The 23226-nt window shown below is 39.0% G+C and overlaps 1 protein-coding gene across 11 annotated transcripts in view; it reads left to right on the top strand.

Moving 5' to 3' along the window:
• Positions 1-23226, top strand: part of LOC145441331 (neurexin-1-like) — a 73187-nt gene that overhangs the window by 23585 nt on the left and 26376 nt on the right. For all 11 annotated transcript variants that reach the window (XM_080319168.1, XM_080319166.1, XM_080319165.1 and 8 more), the window contains 4 exons: positions 13609-13827; positions 20136-20249; positions 20945-21064; positions 21127-21300. In XM_080319168.1, coding sequence (XP_080175294.1) covers positions 13609-13827; positions 20136-20249; positions 20945-21064; positions 21127-21300 — 627 coding nt within the window. The remainder of the gene's footprint in view (positions 1-13608; positions 13828-20135; positions 20250-20944; positions 21065-21126; positions 21301-23226) is intronic.

Genomic DNA, 23226 nt, shown 5'->3' with positions numbered 1-23226 from the left:
CCGCAAGTGAACTATATAGACCGTCCTTGTTTACACGTTCTGGTCACAATCCTTCAATATGATCGATATACATCGGTGATTTTCCTCACTCTGCGCGCCCGGCATGTACCGCTTTCGTTGTTGTACGAAACCAGATAAGAGCTCATTACCAAGCATCGATCGACTTGATGTTTCGCGAAGGAATTGCTTTCCCTCAACGAAAACTCGCCTGCACAGTCACTCTCTCACGTGCAAGTGAGACTCCAGGGTATTTTGGGAGTCCGTGATTTCGCGACGCCTATTTCGAATAGACTGTAGGATATTCGTGATTAATAACAGACGGTCGCACGTGGTTGAAATCTCTTCATTGGGTTTGAAAACAGAATGTATAGTCACTGGATTCCGTCAGGCACTACTGCACGCAAGCGGATCTGGATCCGACGAGGCTGTTTGAGTTGAGGGAAACAGAACGCCTTCGAGATAGAAATGGAGGGGATGAGAGAGAATACGGCATGGAACTCCGACGAATGCAAGCTGGGTTTCAGACTTTCAGACTGTAAATCTACTCAGGAAATTATACGTTTATTATATTACATTCCAATGACTATTTTTACCAAGTGACATAGCATTTAGCGAATTTAACAAAAACTGTCCTGGCAGGAAGAAATTAAGTTTGTAAAAATCCGCGTATACGCGAAAAACTCGGTAGCCTCTGTAACTGCAAAGACACATTTTACTTGGGTCAGATGGAGTCGGAGTCCGAGTATTTCATAAACTCCAACCCTGCCTCCAAAGAGTGTTACAAAATTTTTCTGACTCGGACTTCGTCTCCATCCAGAGAAAATTTAACGAAACCACGACTCCACACTCCATAGCCCTGTCCTTTACCCCACTTAAGTTGCTGACCCTTGCTAGTGATTAATGTTCCCTCTAAGCTGCGCGCGCGCGCACTGCCGACAAAGTCTGCGCGTACAGAAAAATATGTGGCCCGCACAAAAAAGCCGAAGTGATGACCTTTTTTAGTCGTTACGCACTGTTGAGCGGTGCACTGCAGTGTGTTGGTGAGTGCGCGCACACCCGTGAAAAATTATAGAGGGAACATTGCTCCTGATGTATCGTTATTAATCCAATCAATAGTGAGAATAACGATGTGTAGGAAGCGCGTAATCAATAATTTCCGCGTATCATTGGCTGAATCCTCGAATATTTTTTTCATTCATCCTGTCACTTCCAGAGATTTCAAATCGTTACACATGTATCTGTTGCGTCTGGCCAAATGTGCGTTGTGCCTAAACCTGGCACAAATGAGTGAGTTGGTTAGCGAGCGAGTATAAGCAACAAACATTTAGCAGAAGACGATACCATTCCTTGTGGTAAATTAATACGAACTCGGTACCATGCTTCGAGGCATTATTCATCAGTCGCGTCTGGGTACCGCGAAGGCTCAAATATTAATCATTGTATCTTGAAACGGAGTGGGATCATTATGCTGCTGTAATTTGAAGGTGGCCGAATACGCTGTTCGATGCGAAATCGAATAATTGCCATTTCCTCGTATTGTAACGTTCGTAGGGATTTCTTTTATTTACTTGCAGCAGGGCCTACGATAACTTATCGTATCGTAGGCCCCGCCTGCTTCTTTATTAGGCCTACGCCATTTGCACTCATGCTTACCGAGTTCAGTAGCGGCCTTTTACGGTGATCGAATATGTAATTTAAGAGTCCCGCGAAAAGTTTTTGTATATACTTGTCCTTCCGGAACTCTTACGCCGCAGTCAAAAAAAGTTTTATCATCCACATCAGCAGTTGAGGATTCCACTAGACATGAATATTTAATACTCGCAATGGATTATGAGCTCAGGTTTAGAATAGTTCATGGTTGTGATTACATGTGTGAGTTGCTCCTTCAAAGTCCTCATGTAGTGCCGTTCGCTCGCCATTTTTGTAACGTCGACGTCACGAAATTTGGCGTCGGTCACATGAAGTCCATTTAGTGGAAGGAAGAGGATTTGCAATATCGAAAATGTATATAAAGAAGTGCTGATAACCAGGCCAGACTATAGAATTGGCAGAAGCCTACAATATGATTTTAAACAGAGTAAATTTCGCATTAATTTAGCTGAATGATGAAAAGGAGGACTCCTAGATTATGTACAAACTTATACTATAGGATGTTACTAATACTTGAGCTGCCGAATGCAGCAAGACAGAAGACAAACTGCGCTTCTTAGAGCGCTGTTAGCGTATCTGTAGTGGATCCATTTGGACTTCTTATGCTCGAGTATAGTAATCGTATAGTAAATAACTTGGTTAGGTAAGAATTCCAATGCTTTGCGATTAGATCTCTTTCCCGTAGGCCGTCATAGGTTATATACATTTATTGAATATGACACTTAGAAATGAGTTATCCTATACTACTGTGGTAACATTTAGGACATACGGTAGCTGTGTTGTAGATAGACTATTAGGCTAGGTAGACGAATTTCAGAGTGGCTAGCAGAGTGCCATTAAACAGTAGATTGAACGACTTGTTTGCATGACTAAGCTACGCGTCCAAGCAGAGTTGTACACTAGGGTTATGACTAGAAAAAAAATGCCTGTAGCAGGAATTGATGAATATTTTGGTATAAATTAATAAAATTATAATCATATTGTTCAAAACGAAAAAAATGTCCCGCACAAATTAACTTCAATTTTCGACACTGGTCCAAATATACAAAAAATTTGCAATTCAAAGGTACTCTTTGCTACAAATTTAATCTTCATATATATGTCCTTTTGCACTTCTGGTACAGTTCATCCATCAATTTGACTTCCCTTTCTGTTATTATGTTACTGCCAGGGACATCTACAACAGACATGTCCGACTTGCAATGGGATTTTTAGTCACTTTATCGCTGCAGGACATTCTAGCGCAAAGATAACAGCAAATAAACTTTGGTATACTCTAGAGCCCGAATGATATTGAATTTTTTGGTCGATAACGATATCTCACACCTTGACCGAGAACCCAAATACATTCAGCCGATCTTCAAAAGAAGTTGGATATACATAAGCACGTCTTCAAAGCTTCAGAGCATTTATTTGAACATCTTTACAGCCATTGCTATACTTGAACATGAAATAAACTAGAAAGGCTACATCTGGACACTAGTTAAGTGTAAGCTATGTGACATATATCAATATTCTCAGTCTAGCGGTCAAAGATGATAGTTTTCTGACTTCCTACCGCAATGTTGTGACGTCACGAAAATTGCCGATAATTTTTCAGCTTCAATGGCCGATACCGATAATTCTTTCAAAATGTGATATCGTCCCGATAATATCGGCAAACCGATAATAGGTCGGGCTCCAGTATATTCCATCTATAGACATGTAGTTAGAATACCGGGCTACCTGACACGCATTTGCGATGAATAAGCATGATATCTCAAGAGTTACTTTCCATCTGGAGACTTGGGAGTACGGAATTATACCCTTGAGCTCCATCTCGCATCGCATAGCGATGGAAGTTTATGCTATTTGATTAGTGGTAATCTACTCTTTTCCATGAAAGAGCGGCACGCTCTGCTCAGCACATAGATAAACTTAAAATCATCACTCCATCCTCGGTTTTCTAATATTTTCATTTGAAATTATGGCTCGGTGGATTGCACCAAGTTTTCGTAGTGCTTTACCATTTCATCTCCAAATTTGTAGCCGACAGTTGGATTTATTAAGGATGTTGGATTGAAGAACTCTGACATATGCTTTAAGAATGGATAATATTATGTTGGCAACCAATGTATTGTGATTTATGAAAACCCTTGCTCATCATTGCAATTTGCAGTTTCACAACGACATTCCGCCACCCAGTATCAACAGATACTGAGTCACATATGATATGGCATTTTCAAATTTTCATCATATTCCTCGAATCGGTTTTCTAGACCGCTGAAAATATGTTGAGTTGTTCTACTTTCGCCTTTTCGAACAGCCAGTTGGATTTGTGTCAGACAAATTGAAATTATACGATATATACAGTCTACATCTAAAATCAAAATTAATAATTATTTAATAATTATTTAATTTTGTATTTAGGCAAGAAAACGATAGGATAAATTCAATCTGGGCAATCACAATTTACCAAAATACTATTTTAAATCTTCGCAATTCAAATAAGTCGGTATATATATTATATAGTCTGGATCTACAAAAAAAGCCTGTCCTTCATACGGTGAAAACTGGAAAATTTTTGTGCGGGAGGTTTTTGTTTAACCAGTTTTAACTTTTGTTAATTTTGAAATCAGGACACAAAAGTTCATCGTTTGTGACTACAGGACACACAAAATTTTGAATTTTTTTCTAGTCATGACCTTATTGTACACTGTACAGGAGTAGCCTACTGCTCTTATCATAACAGTAGGTTATACAGTATGCATTTAGTTTACTCAAAATCCTTGTAATCGTCGGATTTCAAGGGTATATAAAAGGACATATTCCATATCCATGTTTCTTTTGGTAATCATGAATCTGGGAGCGAATGCGCAGTGTAGAAATAAATGACTACGACCCAGAAGTCCAGATTGCGAGAAGGTATTGGGCAAGTAATAATAATATAGGAATAGGACGATGCATATTTTTGTCCTTGATGTTTTTGCGGCATATAAACCGACCCATGATATAATTACACATGATCTGTGCATATGCATTAGGGCTCTTCAAAAATGACTTTTTTTCTCAAATCGTACTGGCTACTTGATAAAATTGTTAGGTTACCTAATTTAAGCCTACACACAAAATTTGGTTCAATTCCAGCCAGTAACCGCTTTGCTACAGGAAAAGAAAGTTTCTATTTATTATTTAAAAATAAATAATAAAAAAATTGAAAATTTTCTGTTCACCCCATGAAAGTGTTAAGCTGTCTTTAGAAACGCTGCTCACCAAATTTGATTCAATTCCAACCAGTGGAAGCGGAGTTATTGCCGTCGAAAAATTTGGATTTGAATAAAATAGTATTTACGGTGACCGATTCTTTGTTTATTTATAAAAGTTGTGCTGACCGTAAATATTATTTTATTCAAATCAAAATTTTTCGACGGCAATAAATCCGCTTCCACTGGTTGGAATTGAACCAAATTTGGTGAGGATCGTTTCTATAGACAGCCTAACACTTTCATGGGGTGAACAGAAAATTTTCAAATTTTTTATTATTTATTTTTATATAATAAATAGAAAGTTTCTTCTCCTGTAGCAAAGCGGTTACTGGCTGGAATTGAACCAAATTTTGTGTGTAGGCTTAAATTAGGTAACCTAACAATTTTATCAAGTAGCCAGTACGATTTGAGAAAAAAAGTCATTTTTGAAGAGCCCTAATATGCATTGCATACCATGAGTGCATGATGTACAATGCGCATATGCCGCCATAGTTATATATATCGTTTTATAGTTAGTCAGAAGTGCAGTGACATGTGGGACTTGACCATTCGATAAGTGGCTCGCATGCTGAATAAGTGTGAGCACCTCTGCTTCATAGTATTTTCCGGTCGCAGCCACATCACAATTCAACTGACGTCATTGAAATCCCGCACAATATTTTGGATATGTCTGAGAAAGCGAGTTTGTCGGACCATAATTCTCAATGTATGATTATAATAAATGACATTCATAGTCTAGCCTCATGATGACTACAAGAATTACAATGCATACTGCTATAATAAACGGCTTCTAATATTGCAATGAAACGAGCCAGTACCCGACCACTATTGAAGTATTTTGTGCGGTAATGTATGTTAATTGCCGCGGTACGGCTATACAAAACCAAATAATACTTCGTGTTTTGACCAAAAAGTGCCAGTTCCTTGTGAAGGAGACACATCTAACCTAGCGTCTCAAATTACTGCCGTCACGTTTAGAACCCTACTATACAGGTTTCAAATTAGGGTTTGCCATTAGCACAGACGCATAAGAGAGTATGCTAAGAGCTAACCAATCAATCGTTGCTATACGCAACCATAATACGTTTGTTCATTTTTGTTGTTGTTTTTGTTGTTTCAGTTTTCATGGAGTTTTGACATCCATGGTCAATTGGTCAATGATCATTTTACACCCGCAGGCCGATATTGCGTAATATGATTCCTGATATGGCGATAGCGACTTATAGCTCGGCCCACTTATGCTCTAGGATTTTGTAAGACACCGATAACGTGGATTGGATGGAGCAATCACGTAACCGAAGTCCTGTCAATAGCCTATTCCCATGATCTCGAGATGTAGCTTGCGATTGCTTGAAAATCCCAGGAGACTTGATGGATGGTCGCCTGGTCGATATAAATCAGCTCCATATAATCAGTAGGGTAGACGGATATTTTGACGCAAAAAATTGTTATATATTTATATAATATTCTTTAGCCACGAATCTTCTCAGCATCTTGCTTGCTTCATTAAATATTAGATTGGGAACCTTTTATTTTGAATTACACTAAAACACTTCACAAATATGAAGGATATTTTTCGCGTGTTAAAAACCATAAGGTAGACGACTCAGTTTTACAGTAATTAGGATGCAACAATATAATGCACTTGCACACTGCACAGCCTATATACCAGGGGTCGGGAACCTTTTTCCTCCGAAGAGCCATATTGGCTCATTTTTTCCATTTTAACTCCCAAAGAGCCATACATGTCAATCAACTGTTACGTCACAATTGAAAATTCGTGACGTCATGGTAGCACTTTTATAAACTAACAACATGGGATTCGTCGTGTGCGCATCATTTTCTCTATAAAAACTCGTACGAATCATGCTGGTAACCTTATTCGAGCTTGCGAAACTTGAGTTCCGAGAACGTAGCTTCGTTGTGATGCTCCTTTTACATGCGAGAACTCATGATCACATGCGTAAGTGGAGCCAAATATGATCACAACAGCAGTATATACCCCATGTAAGGTGTGATACATCAGTGACATGGGGTCAGGGGAGGCCAGCGAGGCAGTTCGACACCTGTCGCCGAAATGAGTGAACGAGACTTGTGAAACCTTCAATAACTATTGGTATTATCTATCGATGTGAATGACTGAATTTTAAACACAATAAGGCGATTTGTATATTTATTACTCGAGAATTCACCCCGAAGCGAGAGGTAACGCACAGACGGGCCAAACATCGCCATTGATACCGCAATTCACCGTATATAGCTTAGAATTCATAATAACTGATATGAATTGAATGTAACTGTTGCACTGATTCCGAAAATCTAAATACTGATCGCCATCTCAATTCTCAAAGTATTCGGCGGGAACATATAACGTTGCGCTACACGCCTACATTTTATCGCCGGTGCTACAAAGCGACTTACCAATCAAGAACGTGGATAGCTATGGCGTTATTTGTAATTGCGAATGTCGCTTCCACGGCAGTTAATTTCGCGCCGTAGATTTATTTGATAGCTGCGGTGTCATATGGGCATCGCCATGTCTGCTAATCTTTTTGATCAATCACCGTATCGTGCAATGCAAGATTTCGAGGCGGGTACATCGAATTCGCGAGTGATATTGGTCGCCGGCGCGACAGCAACTTCAATTTGGAGATTTTGAAAAGGGTTGTCCGTCCGAGCCCCTAACCCTGAAGACGGCATTGTCTTTACCTCTCAAAGACATGTTTATTCAGTCACGAGAATAATTATTCTGGTCGTGACGAACATTTACCAACTAGTTGCTGCAATATTAATCAATTCAATAAAAAAATTAATATTTGGCAAACAGCCATATCTTATACCCAAAAGAGCCATATATGGCTCTCGAGCCATAGGTGGCTGACCGCTGCTATATACGTTGAAGTCGATCTCTTCTTGTCATGCTATTGGACAATAACGTCCGAAGCAAATACCAAGCCAATTCCCCCTGTTTCAAGGTACTTATGAAAAACACAACTTCAAAAATATTCCACTCATTTTGTATATGATAATACAGTCCTTAATTCAAATAAGTAATGGATCATCTCACGCTCGAAACAATTAAGTCACTTTTGTAATCTTCGATTCACCTACAGGACTATACCATCCCGATATCATGACATCATAGCTGCCCGGTCCGTGTAAGCAAAACTGCAACAGATTGACGTTGCAGCAGTGGAACGTACATGGGCTGGCAACATACGGCCAGCGGACAATGTGGACCGCAGCCAATATTCCCCACTACTTGCTTACTACGTCAAATTTTAGTGACTGTATGTTATTATTAGGGCGATGTTTTTTGACAAAAAAGTCAAAATTAGGTCAAAATTGTTTACAAAGTTAAAACTTTTTTGCAACCTGCATTTCGTTTGTATCGTAGATTTTGCACTGTCGGTGAACTTATCATTTGATATTTTACAGCTTGTAGCCTACTTTATAGGCCTACCGTTGTAGACGGCTCATTGCCTGCTTACTGTGAATCATAAACATTCAAATGAAACAAATAGGTTGACATGGTGTTACGCTCAACATACCGCAATATCCCAACTGCAGCAAGACTGCGTGGGCATTGCATGGTTCTTATATCAAGAAGCGCATGATGAAAAATTGTGATGTAGACACCTGAATGAAGCAACACGGTTTGTCACCAGCAGTGTACCCACAACTTCAGTGTTGTTAGCCAACAACTGCTGCTGTTGATCGTTCTTCCTCCATTCTTGGCAAGCTACTTAGTAAAGACAGAACTTTCTACCCGAGAATGTAGGAAAGTATCTTTCGTTGTACTACATTAAAAAAAAAAATTCTACCTTAATGCGTAATGTAACTACTGGAATTCATCATAGGGCCAGATTTCGTTAAAATAAAGTGTTTTTTTTTTCATGTAAAAATTTGTCAGTTTTTGAGGCAAAAAAGTTTTTTTCAAGCCAAACTACTTCGTAAGGACAGACAGTGCCAACCAGAAATGAAAATAAGTAGTACAATTCTAACATTATGTGGGAAAACACCTAATTTGCATACGTTAGGTCAAATTTGTCGAAATTAAGAATTTCAAGGTAAAAAAATGTCAAAATTTTCATATTTTAGGGTCAAAATCTTACGTTTTTAGGCAAAAAAAAATCGCCCTAGTTATTATATACGTGTGTGCGCAGCGTGCGAGAGTGGAGCTTACGCGCAAGTTCGTCGAAGCGAAAAGACTTGCATTATCGACATTTACGATCTGCTCAACCCTAATGTTGTTTGTGGTAATCATGGTGTTCGTCGACTACAATGGTCATTTACACCAGGCCGATCATTCTTATTTTTGATTCCGTAACCGCCGACTTGTAGCACGGCACACTCCTAGGCTTTTGTAAGTCATCGCTTATGCGGATGAGATGGCGAGGCGGAGCCTAGATAAACCTCCAACACTTAGGCAGGAATTCTGGAGCCGACCTCGATCGAACAACCCATGGTGTTGTAGCTGTGGATTATACCACTATGCTATCTCGCCACCTACTCAACCCTAATGAATGGATATATTGGTAAATTTGGGGTACCGGGCTTATCGAACGCCTCGAAATCTTGCACCGTGTGTTGATTATTCAGAGAGAAGCAGACATGGTGGCGCCTATATGACAATGCTGTTCTCAAATCACCATTGCCTACGTCATTATCGACGAGAATTGGCTTTGAAATGTCATTGCTGAATGTTAAAATACATTCATTAAATACGATTTATTCCTTGTATATGTGGATAAATGAGCGAATAATGTATAGATTCAGCAATCCAAGTACCTAATTTACCTATATCCGGCTCGCCGACTGGAGAAGTTGCCCGCCCCTGAACTATACGCTTCTCGCCACCGCGACTCTGCTGCGAAGTGAAATCGACCCACCCTACTAATGATTACACGAAGTAACGAGGTCGTATCGAGTAACAATTCGGAACAACTAATTACTTGAAATTAGCCAATGCAACTTCTGATTTATATTCCCCAGTTTCCGTGTCAATTTCTGAATATACACGGATCAATACTAATATATATGCAGATTAGCAAAGATATATAAATGTAGCTAGCGTTCGACGTTTTACTTTCATTTATAGCATAGTGCGCTAGCTGGTGCGGAGTCGCACATATGATGTGAATGAGACTAGCTAAAAATTATGAAGATGCGTGGAATCCGTGCTCTTATTATGACCTTGGCAATATCGATTGCGACTACTAAAAGATGCCCGGTAAGTTGGAATCCAATGGATTGAATCGGAAGTATGGGCTGATTCCGTGCCTTCATTTCTCATCATAACAATATATTTTATTTCGTAACCATGCAATAGGAATTTGCCTATCTGTAGCTAAGCCAATTGTCTCAACAGTTGGGCCACAGGAGCATTTTGAGGTGGACCACAGAGCTGTTTGGAAAATTGTGGAATTTGTGTCATATTATTGCCGCACAACATATATTCATGTTGTAGAATTATACGTACATCAAGCTTTTCAGCTGCCCAAGATAATGTGACACTTTTGCCGTCACAATTTACAAGTCAAAATTGGGAGGGGTGAGTGAAGGCGTCTTTTGACCCCAGGTTACTAGTATGATGACAACCCACGGTAAGCAGCAACGAGAATAATTTCAATTATATAATTTACCGGAAGTTAATTCTGGATTAACCAAGTGTTGTTTTATGTCATATACCGATCAAAAGGGTGTCCAGTAAACTCTGCCTGAAGTGAAATGCATGTAGGTACTGTAGTGATGCGGTACCGGGGTAGGTCATAATATTGTAACATGAAAATAGCTATGATTGCAATTTATGATCAATTATTACTGGTCGACAAATTTTCACTAATTTTTTTAGACGAGGACTTGACTATGTTATTTTAGATGAAGTTTTCACTCTGTTTCGGAATATGCCTTTAGTTTTTTCCTAGCACATCACATTTTCAAGATATCGTCGCATTTGTATTTTTCGAAAAAAATAACGAAAAAGAACGATATACAGTTATTTTTCATCACGCTAGAAAATATTTGACATCTGATCTTCTATAGACCACTATAGACATAGCAACGGCATCATGGCGGCATGCTATAGAGAGAGATGACTTTATCTTCATGAAAATCCACAACGATGTTCCCGAAAATCGGCCTCAATGGTAATGCCATAGCTACGTCATCGATCTACCCGCACATTATATTGTTGAATCTCATAGTGACGTCACGCTAACAACTCCAGTAGCCGCACTCCACCATCCGGTAACGTGCTCGCAAAGCCCGAATGTCCTGAGAAGTTGTTGGCCTTGCCCGTCACGAATTGCTACAGCTTTTTAATTTCTCTTCGACTAGTCGATGAAACGCTGCCAACCATCAACATTGTGTTTCACCGCACGTTTGTTTTTAATAAGCAATACACATTGGGACATTTTAGCGAATGTGTTCCTGCTCTACATGAATGACATCTTAGAAACTAGGACACAGATTGCGGGCACTTACAGGAATGCCACGAAAACGGTTCATTCGATTTTTCCTACTACCTGATACCAGCTAGCGAATTGGTATCGAAGTATTACAATGCATACATGTATGGACACTGGGCACTTCCGTTCGTCCGGCACGCAATAGGAATGAAGAGTCGGTTCCTAAACATTCGGATTGCTGATAAACCTCTCATTACACTGTGAATGTGATGCGTTAATTTTGAGGTTACCAAAGTATTGACGGTTCTTATTGTACTTTTTGATGCTGAATCCAGAACTGTTGACCGTTTTCTTCAATCGGGTCTAGATTTTTGGCAAATTGCATCTGAATTTTCGAAAACTGCAGCTTTCAGCGTCATGCGGCTAATATTTGTGACGTCATAAAAATGATTTAGCAATGATGTTTTGATGAAGAGTTTAGAAAATATTTCAATTATGACGAAGACCATTCCCTATAGCAATGTTTCTCAAAGTGGGGGACGCGAAGCCGCTGTCAACAGGAAAATCTTTCGCGCTTCGCGCGAATTGTCCCAGCTCATGGTATTTCTATTGTCTATTTTCCGAATTTAATGTTTGAGAATTCTATCATCAATAACCATAACCTTCAATGCCACTAAACTATCCGTTGGTATTGCTAGCAATCTGATTTCTCTGTAATATTTCGTAATATCACGAGGAGGGGTCGCTAAATTTTTCACTATCAAAAAGGGGGCGTGTCTAACAAAAGTTTGAAAACCACTGCCCTAAAGTATACTGCAAAGAAGTCTCATGATTATTATCCGCTTTGAGCATAGGCCGCAGATCTGTGAACTGACCAAAGACGAAGGTCTCACAGCACACATTGGGTGCAGTAGAAAAATGACCATGGGCAGCTTTTCGAGTAGTCGTTTTAAACTTCCCCGGAAAGCATAGAAACCCTGATGTCTGTGAAAATGCACTTTCTGACTTCTCAATAGGATTACTTTCCAGTCAACTGTGGTGATTACTGCGAATAACAAGGAGAGAGATTCCTCCAAGACTTTCGCCAGATGGCAGAAAGGTATCAAAGATACAGGGACTTAAACATGTTAGCAGATTACCGTTAGTGCTAAAAGAGAGATCCACATAACTCTACTATTGAAAGAAAATCTTTGAAGCGACATTTATTGTCAGCATAAATCATTTACATCATATATTGTTATTGTATTTATCGTGGGAATATCAGTGTCAGTTTAATTTATCATCATGTTCCGCACAACGCTTTCTTTTTTAAGGTATTTTGAATACTTCGTTTTCATTTCCCCCTTCACACATTTATGTTGGCAAGGATTTCGCATTTAAAACACATTTGTGTTAAGTGTTTACGTGTCTATAGTGTAATATATTAACTTATACCTTCTTCTGTTAGGTTGAGCACCATTGAAGAAAATTATGCTTTCTTGGTTAGTTGTAAGTGCCTTCATTTCAACTGTGTTATTATATTTTAGTAGTATTTAAAACGGCTGTCCTTGCAAAAACCTTGAATTCAAATAAAAATACCATCTTGCAAAAATTTACAACATGCATGACCAATTAAGCTATACCACGGAACTTGATTTGTTTGTGTAGAATAATGACCAAAGCTAGCATAATTGAATATGTGATGAAGAAAAAACTTGATATGATTGAAAAAACTGCTTGCATTTTTGAGCTCAGCGCGAAAAATTGATTCAAAATCAATTAAAACATCTTTGACCTTTGAAAAATAATTTTCAAACGCAGCACAGTGTTATCAAGCCCATTGTAATAATTGATCGCAATATATAAGTATAACAAACCCGGGTTAGCCACAATCACGTGTATAGGAAAACCGTCCATTCAAATTCTCCCTCGTCACAGTTTATACTGGCAATCTCAATTGTATGATTACACTTTGCTATTAATGCATCACAAGGTCAGAATTCGACTAAGACTATAAGAGATGGGCCGCAGAACATTTTCAAACCGGAAAACGGGCCACGACCAAAAAGAGGGAACACGCCTGAGCTAAGCAGTCCTACGGTGTGGATCGATTTTGCCTATGTATTTTGATGATAAAGCTAACGCGTGGGTTTGGATAAAAATGCACTCAAACACTTTTTGAGTCATCGAATAACGACCAATATCGAATTCGAGGAGTGACTCAGGGTATACATATAAGCCTCTAGGCTGCGTTAATAATTTATTAGGAATTTTTGGTGTAGACATCATACTCGGTTTTTCCTCAACATATTGTCATATTCCAGGTGGTGTATACTAGCAACGATGCCACTTACCAGTTTTCGCAACTAGCCGTGGAGAGCGATCCGAGATTACGAACTGTGGGAGGAGTTGAAAAAGGCTGTCGAGACATTCTCAACGCAGATCCTGTGTCGTTCGTGACTTCCGACGCGTTTTTGATGCTGCCACAATGGAAAAGATCTCCCAGCGCAAACTTCAAGTTTGACTTTAAAACTGTTGAACAAGTGAGTGTAAGATATTCAAACTTGACAGAATTAGATATAACTGACCTAAAAATGTGTAGTAGATGGTTACAGTGGGATAGGGGAGCTCCTACCCTACATAATGTAATGCGCTTGAAAATTCTTGCGAAACTAAAGATATGTTTTCATCGAATATGCTATTTTTCGTGCATCCCTTATTTTGCAGTTACAGCAACGTTCGCAGTCTCTATTAAATATTGATATCTATAAAATCCGAATTGGTGTAAAGTCATGCAGAAATTTCGTAACAACGTCACGGTGTGATCGATTATGTAATATGTTGCATGACGCAAATCCCACCAGGCGTTTCCATGACAACGTTCACACCTTACGCGTTAAGATGGTTTTTAGAATAGGTTAGTTTTACCGTGCATATTATAAACTATAGTTGATTATTACATCATTCAAGCTGGAAATGTGGTATGGAAATAAAATGATCATAGTTCCACCTTGCTCCTATATGACACACCAAACATTCTCAACCGCACGCATTTTTACGACGAAGGTTTATGTCCCAGAATCCAATATATAATAAATTGAAAAACTTTCAACTTTCCGTAGGCCAGTGGTCCCTACATACTTTCGAAACGACCCATAAATTGAAAAAAATTATCGACTGTAAAAATCTGAAAAATTACATAATGATGAGATTAATAGAGAGATTGTGAAATTTTATGATGACTAAATAAACATAAAAAACGATTTCTACAATTTCCGGCTAGTCAGGGGCCAAGAGCCTGCCACCAGGTCAAGCTAGTACACGGTGTAACCGTAATTAATGGAATCAGCCTCGAACTCTTGGGAGGTTTATCTAGTCAATCAGTCTATACAGAGGTCTCAAACACACGGCCCGCGAGTTCATTTTGTGCGGCCCGCGACAGCATTTTGGAATTTCAAGTATTCAACAATATATTCAAGTGCCATATATCTTTTTAGATGTAAATAATTATAAAAGTCACTGAAATCTCAACAAACTTCACTATCACATCACTTTTAAAAGCTACCATGCGGTAGAAGGTCAGCTATTACGTCACATTTCCAGTTCATGACAATAAAACATGACCCGTTGATGACTCGTGACTGAAGATTGTGATTTGGTTTGGTTCGATCTTCTCGTAAAATTACTCGATTTCGGATTGACTGGGTGATTAAATAAAAATGACTCGAGTTGAGTCGGGTCAAACTTTAAAATCAGAGAAGGACTTGCGACTCGGAACGGTGACTTGTTAATCCTACGGATGCAACAATCTATGCAACTGTCATGGGGAATAGTAATATATCATAAGGTCGTAGCTTGCGTTGCGTAGGGTATATAGCTATCTAATCAGGTCAGTATGGCAACCATTGGCATTCTATGACCCCGTGACGTGTAGTTGGATACATGCTGGGTGTTGTTTGTTCTCTTTATCCATGTTTTTATCGGTGGCCAGCAGAGGTGGTCAAAGTAGTCAAGAAAGCTACTCAAGTAGAAGTAGAAGTAGCGACGAAAAAAATCTACTTAAGTACGAGTAGAAGTACTTCTTCCATAAGCAACCGAAAACTACTTGAAGTAGAAGTAGAATTGACTGACTTTAAAAGTACTCAAGTAAGTAAGTAGTTGTGAAAACGATCCTAATTTGTTCACATGGATTGTATAAAGGTGCAAATTGAGCTATGCGAAAGGTGACGAGCTTGATTCATATTGATGCATACCAGCAGGTATCCAATTTTCTATAGCATAAGCAATTAAGCATTCGTCCACATCATGGGTTAAAAATGATAGGATTGATATGAAAATGCGATACTTATCCTGTTTTCTCAATCAGCACGTTTTAGAAAATAGCTTGGTATGGCGCCATCCCCCATATTATAAGGTCCGTAGTTTAGTCGAAGAGCAATACGGAGAAGTTGTATGGGATACGGTGTAAACACTTTGCGCGATTAGTAAACGTTAATAAAAAATATTGTGGACCGTAAAAATGCCATATTGTGTAGCTTTATTTCCGGAATTTAAAGGCATTACTACACTTGCTTTTATACTTCAACATGTATGTTATCCATACAAAAGAACTGATATTAATTATAACTCAAAGTATATGATACTGGGAATTGAAAATGAAACATAAATACTAGTTCTAAAAGTGGAACACGTTTTTCATGCCTTTAGTCCAGAAAGTTTCAAAGGTGGTATGCTGAAACAGCTCTAAAACCAACAAAAAATGTCAGAGTCCACTTTTCCAGGTTAGGAAGCGCCATGGACATGCTAGATTACGATATGACAAGTAAATGCTAGATTGCGAAACATCAGTTTCAAACGTTATGATGAGCCATATACACTGCGATGAATTATTTCATATGGGCGAAGGGCGACAATGTGGTGTGAACTCAGGGATATCTAGATATCTAGTTCTAGATATCCCTGTGTGAACGGAGTCACGCCAACCCGCTACCTAAATTATATTCATTGATACTTTCGTGAAATCATACTGGTAACGCCGTATCCACTGCGCGCGAAGCTCGACGAAAATTCAGGGCTTTACTCAACTTTTATGGAAGTTAAATGTTGGTACTCCGTGAAAACAGCCCCGAAATTCCTCACGCTATCTTCCTGATTGGAAGATTCAACTACTTCTACTTGACAAACTGAAAATAGCGAAAAGTAAGTAAGTAGATCACAAAATATTATGAAGTAGAAGTAGAAGTAGCAAAAATCAGATCAACTTGAGTAAGTACCAGAAGCAGAGGAAAACTACTTGAGTACTTCGAAAAAGTAGAAGTTCTTCGTTACTGACCACCTCTGGTGGCTAGAAGGGTAGTACTACGCTCCACAGCTGTAACTAGTAACACCAATGAATTAATCGCCGATTGGACATTTCTATTCCAGGGGTTGTTAACCAGGGTCCGTAGACCCCATCGGGTTACGAAGCACCAAATCAGGGTGTGCGAGATGCATTGTGGAATTAGGCCAATATGCTGTGTAATATTTTCTTGGCCAATTTATTCAACTGGAAAGCTATTTTATGTGAATGGGCTTTCCGATTTCAATATAGGTGCCATCAGAAATTGTGTTAAAAATGGACAGGGGCTACGAGAAATCTCATTGGAAGCACAAGGGGTACGATCGCTAAAAAGGTTAAGAAGCAATGCTATTACTATGGCTCAATAATGATTATATTTAAGTTGTTATTGATAGCTTCCAATAATAATCGAAGGCAAAATCTAACGCTGATTTAATTTGACTTTGGCAATGACAATAACAATAGCCTATACTTATCACGACTTTATCAAAACCATAATTAGGCTACACCCCTCAAATGCTCTGATATCAGATAAATCTTCAGTAGATTTTAAAATATTCTACATAAAATTGTGGCACTTCAAAGGTCCACTAGCTTCAATATTATAACCCGACAGTTTTACGATGTCATGATGCATCCTCTCGTATGATGTCTATAACTCATTAATTAGAAAAATTATGCCCGGTACAAAAACAATTTTATTCGAACATTTGAAAATATGTTTTATTTTCGTGTCAAGAGTGAATAATGCAATAGCAAATTACATTGCCACGATGTTTGTGGAATGCAGGTCTGCACGGTCCCGTCAAATAAGGCCTACTTTGAAATTATACATTGGATATCCCTAAGATTGATGCTGCGGCCCGTGGCGTCATCAAAAACTGGGAAATTACCCGCGAGCACATTTGAGTTTGAGACCTCTGGTCTATAGTCAACAAGTCGGCCGATCAGGAATCATAAGGAATATCGGTTCGGTGTAAAATGACCACAGTCGTAGCACCATGAATAACAATACAACAACACCACCACTATGAATCAGGCGTATGCACGTTATATAGACCTACATGGAAAATAAAAACTAGATATCAGCAGAATATTTGGAGAATTTTTCATAGATTTGTATAGAGAGAGATACCTGTAGGTTGTTATTTAAGCCACGCTGATGTAAGCGACCAGGAAGGATTATTATGCGAACCGGAGGTTGTGTCATATCCCGTACAATATTCGCTAGGTGACACTATTTCACCGTATAGATGTACGGATCACGGTTTTTCGAGGTCCGGATCCGATCCCGTATGATAAAACGAAATCCTGATCCAATTCGGAGCCCGTTTTAATGTTAAAATCCGGAGCCAAAATGTCCGAGCACATACTGCCTCTGTCACGGACAGAGGTGATTAGTAACGAAGCTCTTCTAATTTTTCAGACTACCCAAGTATGTTTTGACTATACTTGCGCTGCTTACTCGAGTCAGTCGAGTGCTTCCATTTTTAGACTATTTTCACTTCTACTCTCCAGTTTTTTGTATCCGAAACTTCCTACTTTACGATTTAAGACTATTTCTACTTCTACAGTTTTCGGCTTAGAATATTTACATTTTTACTTCCTAGGAAATTCATACTGCTACTTGTACTTAGTAGAAATTTACGACGTTTCTTCCACTTTCCCCTGAGTACCACCGACGACTACATTGACCACCTCTGGTCGTCGATATTTTTCTAATTATTCTCCTGCAATTTGAATGCTACTCGACTTGACAATTGACAAACAATTCGATCAGGACTGTCACATTTATGAATCCAAATGAACCTTGAACTTACATGTCGACATGTAAGTGTGGATGTACCCTAGGATAGTCAATGACGCTCAAGTGTCCTCATCTAGGCTTTGTATCAATGCACTGTGAGGTCATCGTATATTGCATATCAGCGCTGATGTTGCGATACTATTAATATCTACTTGGTCTCGAAAGTATCGCATACATTTTGAGAGTCTTGGGAATTATTAGATATCTGACAACACGAGACCTCATAGAGTCGTGTTCACATTTATGTTCGCAGGGAACCTTTATAGAACCTTTAGGGTTGGTAAACACGTGCATATCGAATCTTTCACTGACGAGAGAATTTTTTAGTAGTTCTGTAAAACGTAGTTGTGGCGCTTATCTGCCATGTGGGACTGTTACGCCACGATCTGTAATTACTAGGGCAAGATTTTGTTGCAGTCAAATCCGTGGAAAGTTGGACTTATTTTTCACAAAAGTTGCAGTAAAAAGTTGCATTTATAGACAAGTTCCTTGAAATTATTAGGGTATGAGATAATCAAATAGTTCCGTATCCAAGGCACTGTGGCAAAACTCAATGTTGGTGACTTCAACACAATCAATAGCCTGAGAAAATTGACCAATTGAAAATATAATCTTCGGCGGTCTAGCCTGACTGTACGTCAAATCAGAGAGGACCTCAAGTCTAAACGACAGTGAAATAATCAAGCGATCTATATTTACATATAGTGCCAGATACTTCCAGTAGAAAGTTAGTTGCATAAAAAGCGAAGACTGCATTATAAGATTCCTCTAAACAGCTTAAAACACCATACTACATAACTTCTGAGTATTTGGAGAAGCTGCCGGAAGTTGTAAAAAAAAGTTGTAAAAGTTGCAAAAACTTACCTTAGTAATTACCTTCTGTTATAAGTTACTTTGGAACCTAATTCAACTTGGACTATATGGATCATATTATGGGAATCTATCACACGATATCACAAACTCGGCAACAGGTGTTAATAACTCTGGCAGGACTAAGAGGTTATAAGTCGGGAGTTGAATGTTACGATTGTGATAGGTGACAGCTGACAGGATTCGATGGGACAGTAACGGGAGAATGATGGGCCCTACCCCCAATAAGGCAGATAAATTGAGATTATATCCTCCCTCATACGATTCGTTATAATTCTACAAGAGGTTGGATATGCCATGAGATAAAGAAGCTGGTGTGTGATTGCAACATAAAATATACTGGTAATAATATCAACAACGCTCTTTATCCATCGATGTATTTTGATGCACCCGAATATCATGCAGAAAAGTGGGGGCGAGTCAATTTCACTGTGATTGATTGCGATTGCGTTTACACGGGCATCTCAAAATACAATAGATTACTCTTGAGATATCGACGTAGGTCTGATGTAATGTCATATCGGCCCTTCTTCTGATAATCCTCTGTAGTAAAATGATTATAGGATGACCCAAATTCCGGTCAATTGAACTGGTAGATTACAGTTCACTCGGCTGCGAACGCCTCTCTGGACTTTAACAGATCTTGCCACTGAAAAGTTAGAGTATTCAAATATTCACTGGATATAATCAACTATAACTAAATTGCAGGCGATTGTGGCTATTGAAGATTGCTGAAGATTTTTCTGTTCTTCAGTTTACTCAACTGCTACTGTCCGTATATGCCCAATGTATATGCATTTCTCTGTAATAGCCTACACCTCTCATTTACGTTGCAGCGTGGCCTGGTGTTATACGTCGAGGACAACACAACCAACGACTTCATCGCGCTTGAATTCTTCGATGGAAATCTCTATGTTGTTTCCAGCAGGTCCGGAATGCCCAAGAGAGCGGTACGTACTTGCTGTACGGCAGTGCCGTTGGGCACGGAATGGGTCAATGGTCAATTTTCCATGTATGAAACGCACTGCATACTGTATACGTTATGACATGCATGTTGAACTCATTTCGCATCGGGATTGAGACACTTGATCGCTTGCGGCTCTAACCATTCAAATGATGTTAAATCGGTACCTTCAAATCAATGCCTTCGTTTTTCAGTGCGTTATTATAAATCCTATAAATAATATATAAGACTGGATCAGTAGGGCTCTATTATAAGCAACACCTTTATTCGCAAATAATGCAGTTGGTAGAAATGAAACGATCAGGTTAGCGATTCACAAACCACTAAACCAGTAGAGTGGTAGACCTATCTACTAACCCCTTTGGTCGCAGGTGTATTATGAGAGTTCTACGAACGCAGAACGCAGAACGCAGGGCACGAATCAGGTCATATGCAATTCCTGGTACCATATTTTGGTTTCACATCCGTTCAAGTGGATGAAAGCGAGTCATATACACCAATATTCATGGATACATATCCCAGGGGTAGAGTGATTCTGATCACGTGTACGCGGAAACCACCCACTCCGACTCTTGGATCCTGATCCGTCCCGAAGGCCTTATATGTTTGACATGTTGCTGTATATACTATACTGTATCTATATTATATGCTATTTTTTCATATTGCTATTTTCACGATAAGATGGTCCCGCCTAAAAATTTGACGGACGGAAAATGGCACACGGTAGCGTTGTTCCTTCAAACGGACCGGAACGAATTGCGCATCAAAATAGACCAAGGAAGATTTTTGATATTCAACCTGGTGAGGGTTTTTGTTCTCGAATCTCCATATTGCTAACTAGTAATAATATATATTTATAACAGAGTGGTGACTTTGACTGGAAACTTCAGGGATCTATACGCTTAGGTGGGACTGATTTTTCTACCATGTACTCGACGGGTAGGACACCGCAATTGCTGTGGACGGCATCGTTGAAATACGGTTTTATTGGATGCATTCAGAATGTCCTGAAGGACGGCGGTAGTATTGATTTAATGGTGAGCTCATTGCCTCTACGCAGTTACATACGGTACCCATGTGGACATGTAGATCGCGCTTAGAGAATGTATATTGCATACACTAGAGAAGTGGATTTCAACCACTTTATATTGTTACATGTCCCACATTCTATTTTGAAAATGTTCCGTATTCTCGCTCGAAAAATAGAGAAATTCTTCCACTGTAATGTAATAGCGATTATACATAACAATTACCAACCACACGCACACACTCTTTCTGTATATCGGCCAGGTGTAAAATGACCAATGTAGTCGCAACACCATGAATATTAAGCAAAGAAACACTCTTTCTGTAGCGAGACGAGTCCGGTATCAAGTAGTTTACGAACGTGTCGCAAGAGATATATGCCTAACGGCGAACGCAAGGCCTTTGTCATTTGTTTCCATTGGTTTACTACGCACGAAAATTGAGAGAATTAATGTTACTAAATAGAAATCAACATTTTTATGGCTCATAATGATACATCCTAATTGAGTCATGCTCATGCCACACGGTCAAGACTATTCCTCCACGGATGGCATTTGTACCGGGTATAGCTCAGATTGCATAGACATACCTGAACCTCATATCCCGGCTCTAAGACATATCAATATCGCCGTCTGAACTTCATATCATGGTGTGAGCCGGGTTCGAAATGGCATCTCAACGAACTCAAGTGATTCAGAAGTAGTCGAGGAAGCTGCTTAAGTAGAAATAGAAGTAGCGACGCAAAAGCCTACTCAACTATGAGTAGAATTAGTACCAAGATAGAAGTAGCAACCTAGTAAAACTACTTCAAGTAGAAGTGAAATTGACTGCTTTAAATCTATTTAATTAAGTATAAGTAAGTAGTCCTGAAAACAGTTATAATACGTTCGCATGGACTGTCAAAAGCTGTAAATTGAGCTGTACCGAAGGTGCAGAGAGCTTGATTCATATTGATGTATCCCCGGAGGTAATAATTGTCGACAGCATAAACATTCGACTGCATAATGGGATCAAACGACAGTTTTGCTATGGAGAAGCGATTCTAATCTTTTGTTTACCCGAACACCCCGTTTCAGAAAATGTCATGGCATGGCGCCCTCAGCTGTATTATAAGGGGCGTAGTTTAGACGAAGAGCAATACGGAGAAGTGTCGGATACGGTGTTAACACTTTGCGCGATTAGTATACGTTAATAGACTATGGCAGATCGTACAAATGCCATATCCTGATATTTAATTTCCGGGAAATAGATGCAATGTTACACTTAGTTTTAAACTCCAACATGTAAGTTCTCCAGAGAAAAGAACTGAAATTAATTATAAGATTTCAAAGTAATGATACTGTGAATTGAAAGAGAAATACAAATACCATTTCTAAAAACCGAAAATAGATCTCATGTCTTTTGTCCAGAAAGCTTCAACCGTGGTCAGCTAAAACAGGTCAAACGCTCAAAAAAGTCGGAGACCAGATTAGGACACGCCGTGGGCTGGTAGATCATGTGCTGCGGTATATTGCGAAACGGTACTTCCAAACGTTTTGATGAGCCATATTTATTGTAATTAAACATTCATATGGGCGGCAATGCGGTGTGAACGGAACCACGCAACCCGCTTCCTAAATTATAATCACCTATACTTACGTGAAAATTTTTTTATCACTCCATATCTACTTGGCGCGAAACGCGACGAAGATTCTGGGCTTTACTTAACATTTGTAAAAATTAAATTGTTGTTGGTATTCCATGATAAACAGGCCGGAATTCATCAGTCAGTCTCTTCTAATTGGCAGAATATAATACTTTTACTTCACAAACTGAAAATAGAGCGAAAAATAAGTAAATCACAAAATATTACGAAGCAGAAGTAGAAGTAGCAGAAAATCACATTTACTTGAGTAAATACTGCAAGTAGTGAAAAACTACTTGAGTATTTCGAAGAA

This window comes from Botryllus schlosseri, chromosome 6, assembly GCF_051294905.1.
Source record: "Botryllus schlosseri isolate E-star chromosome 6, Bs_hap1, whole genome shotgun sequence".
NCBI classification, from domain to species: domain Eukaryota; kingdom Metazoa; phylum Chordata; class Ascidiacea; order Stolidobranchia; family Styelidae; genus Botryllus; species Botryllus schlosseri.
This window is presented reverse-complemented; position numbering and strand designations above follow the sequence as displayed.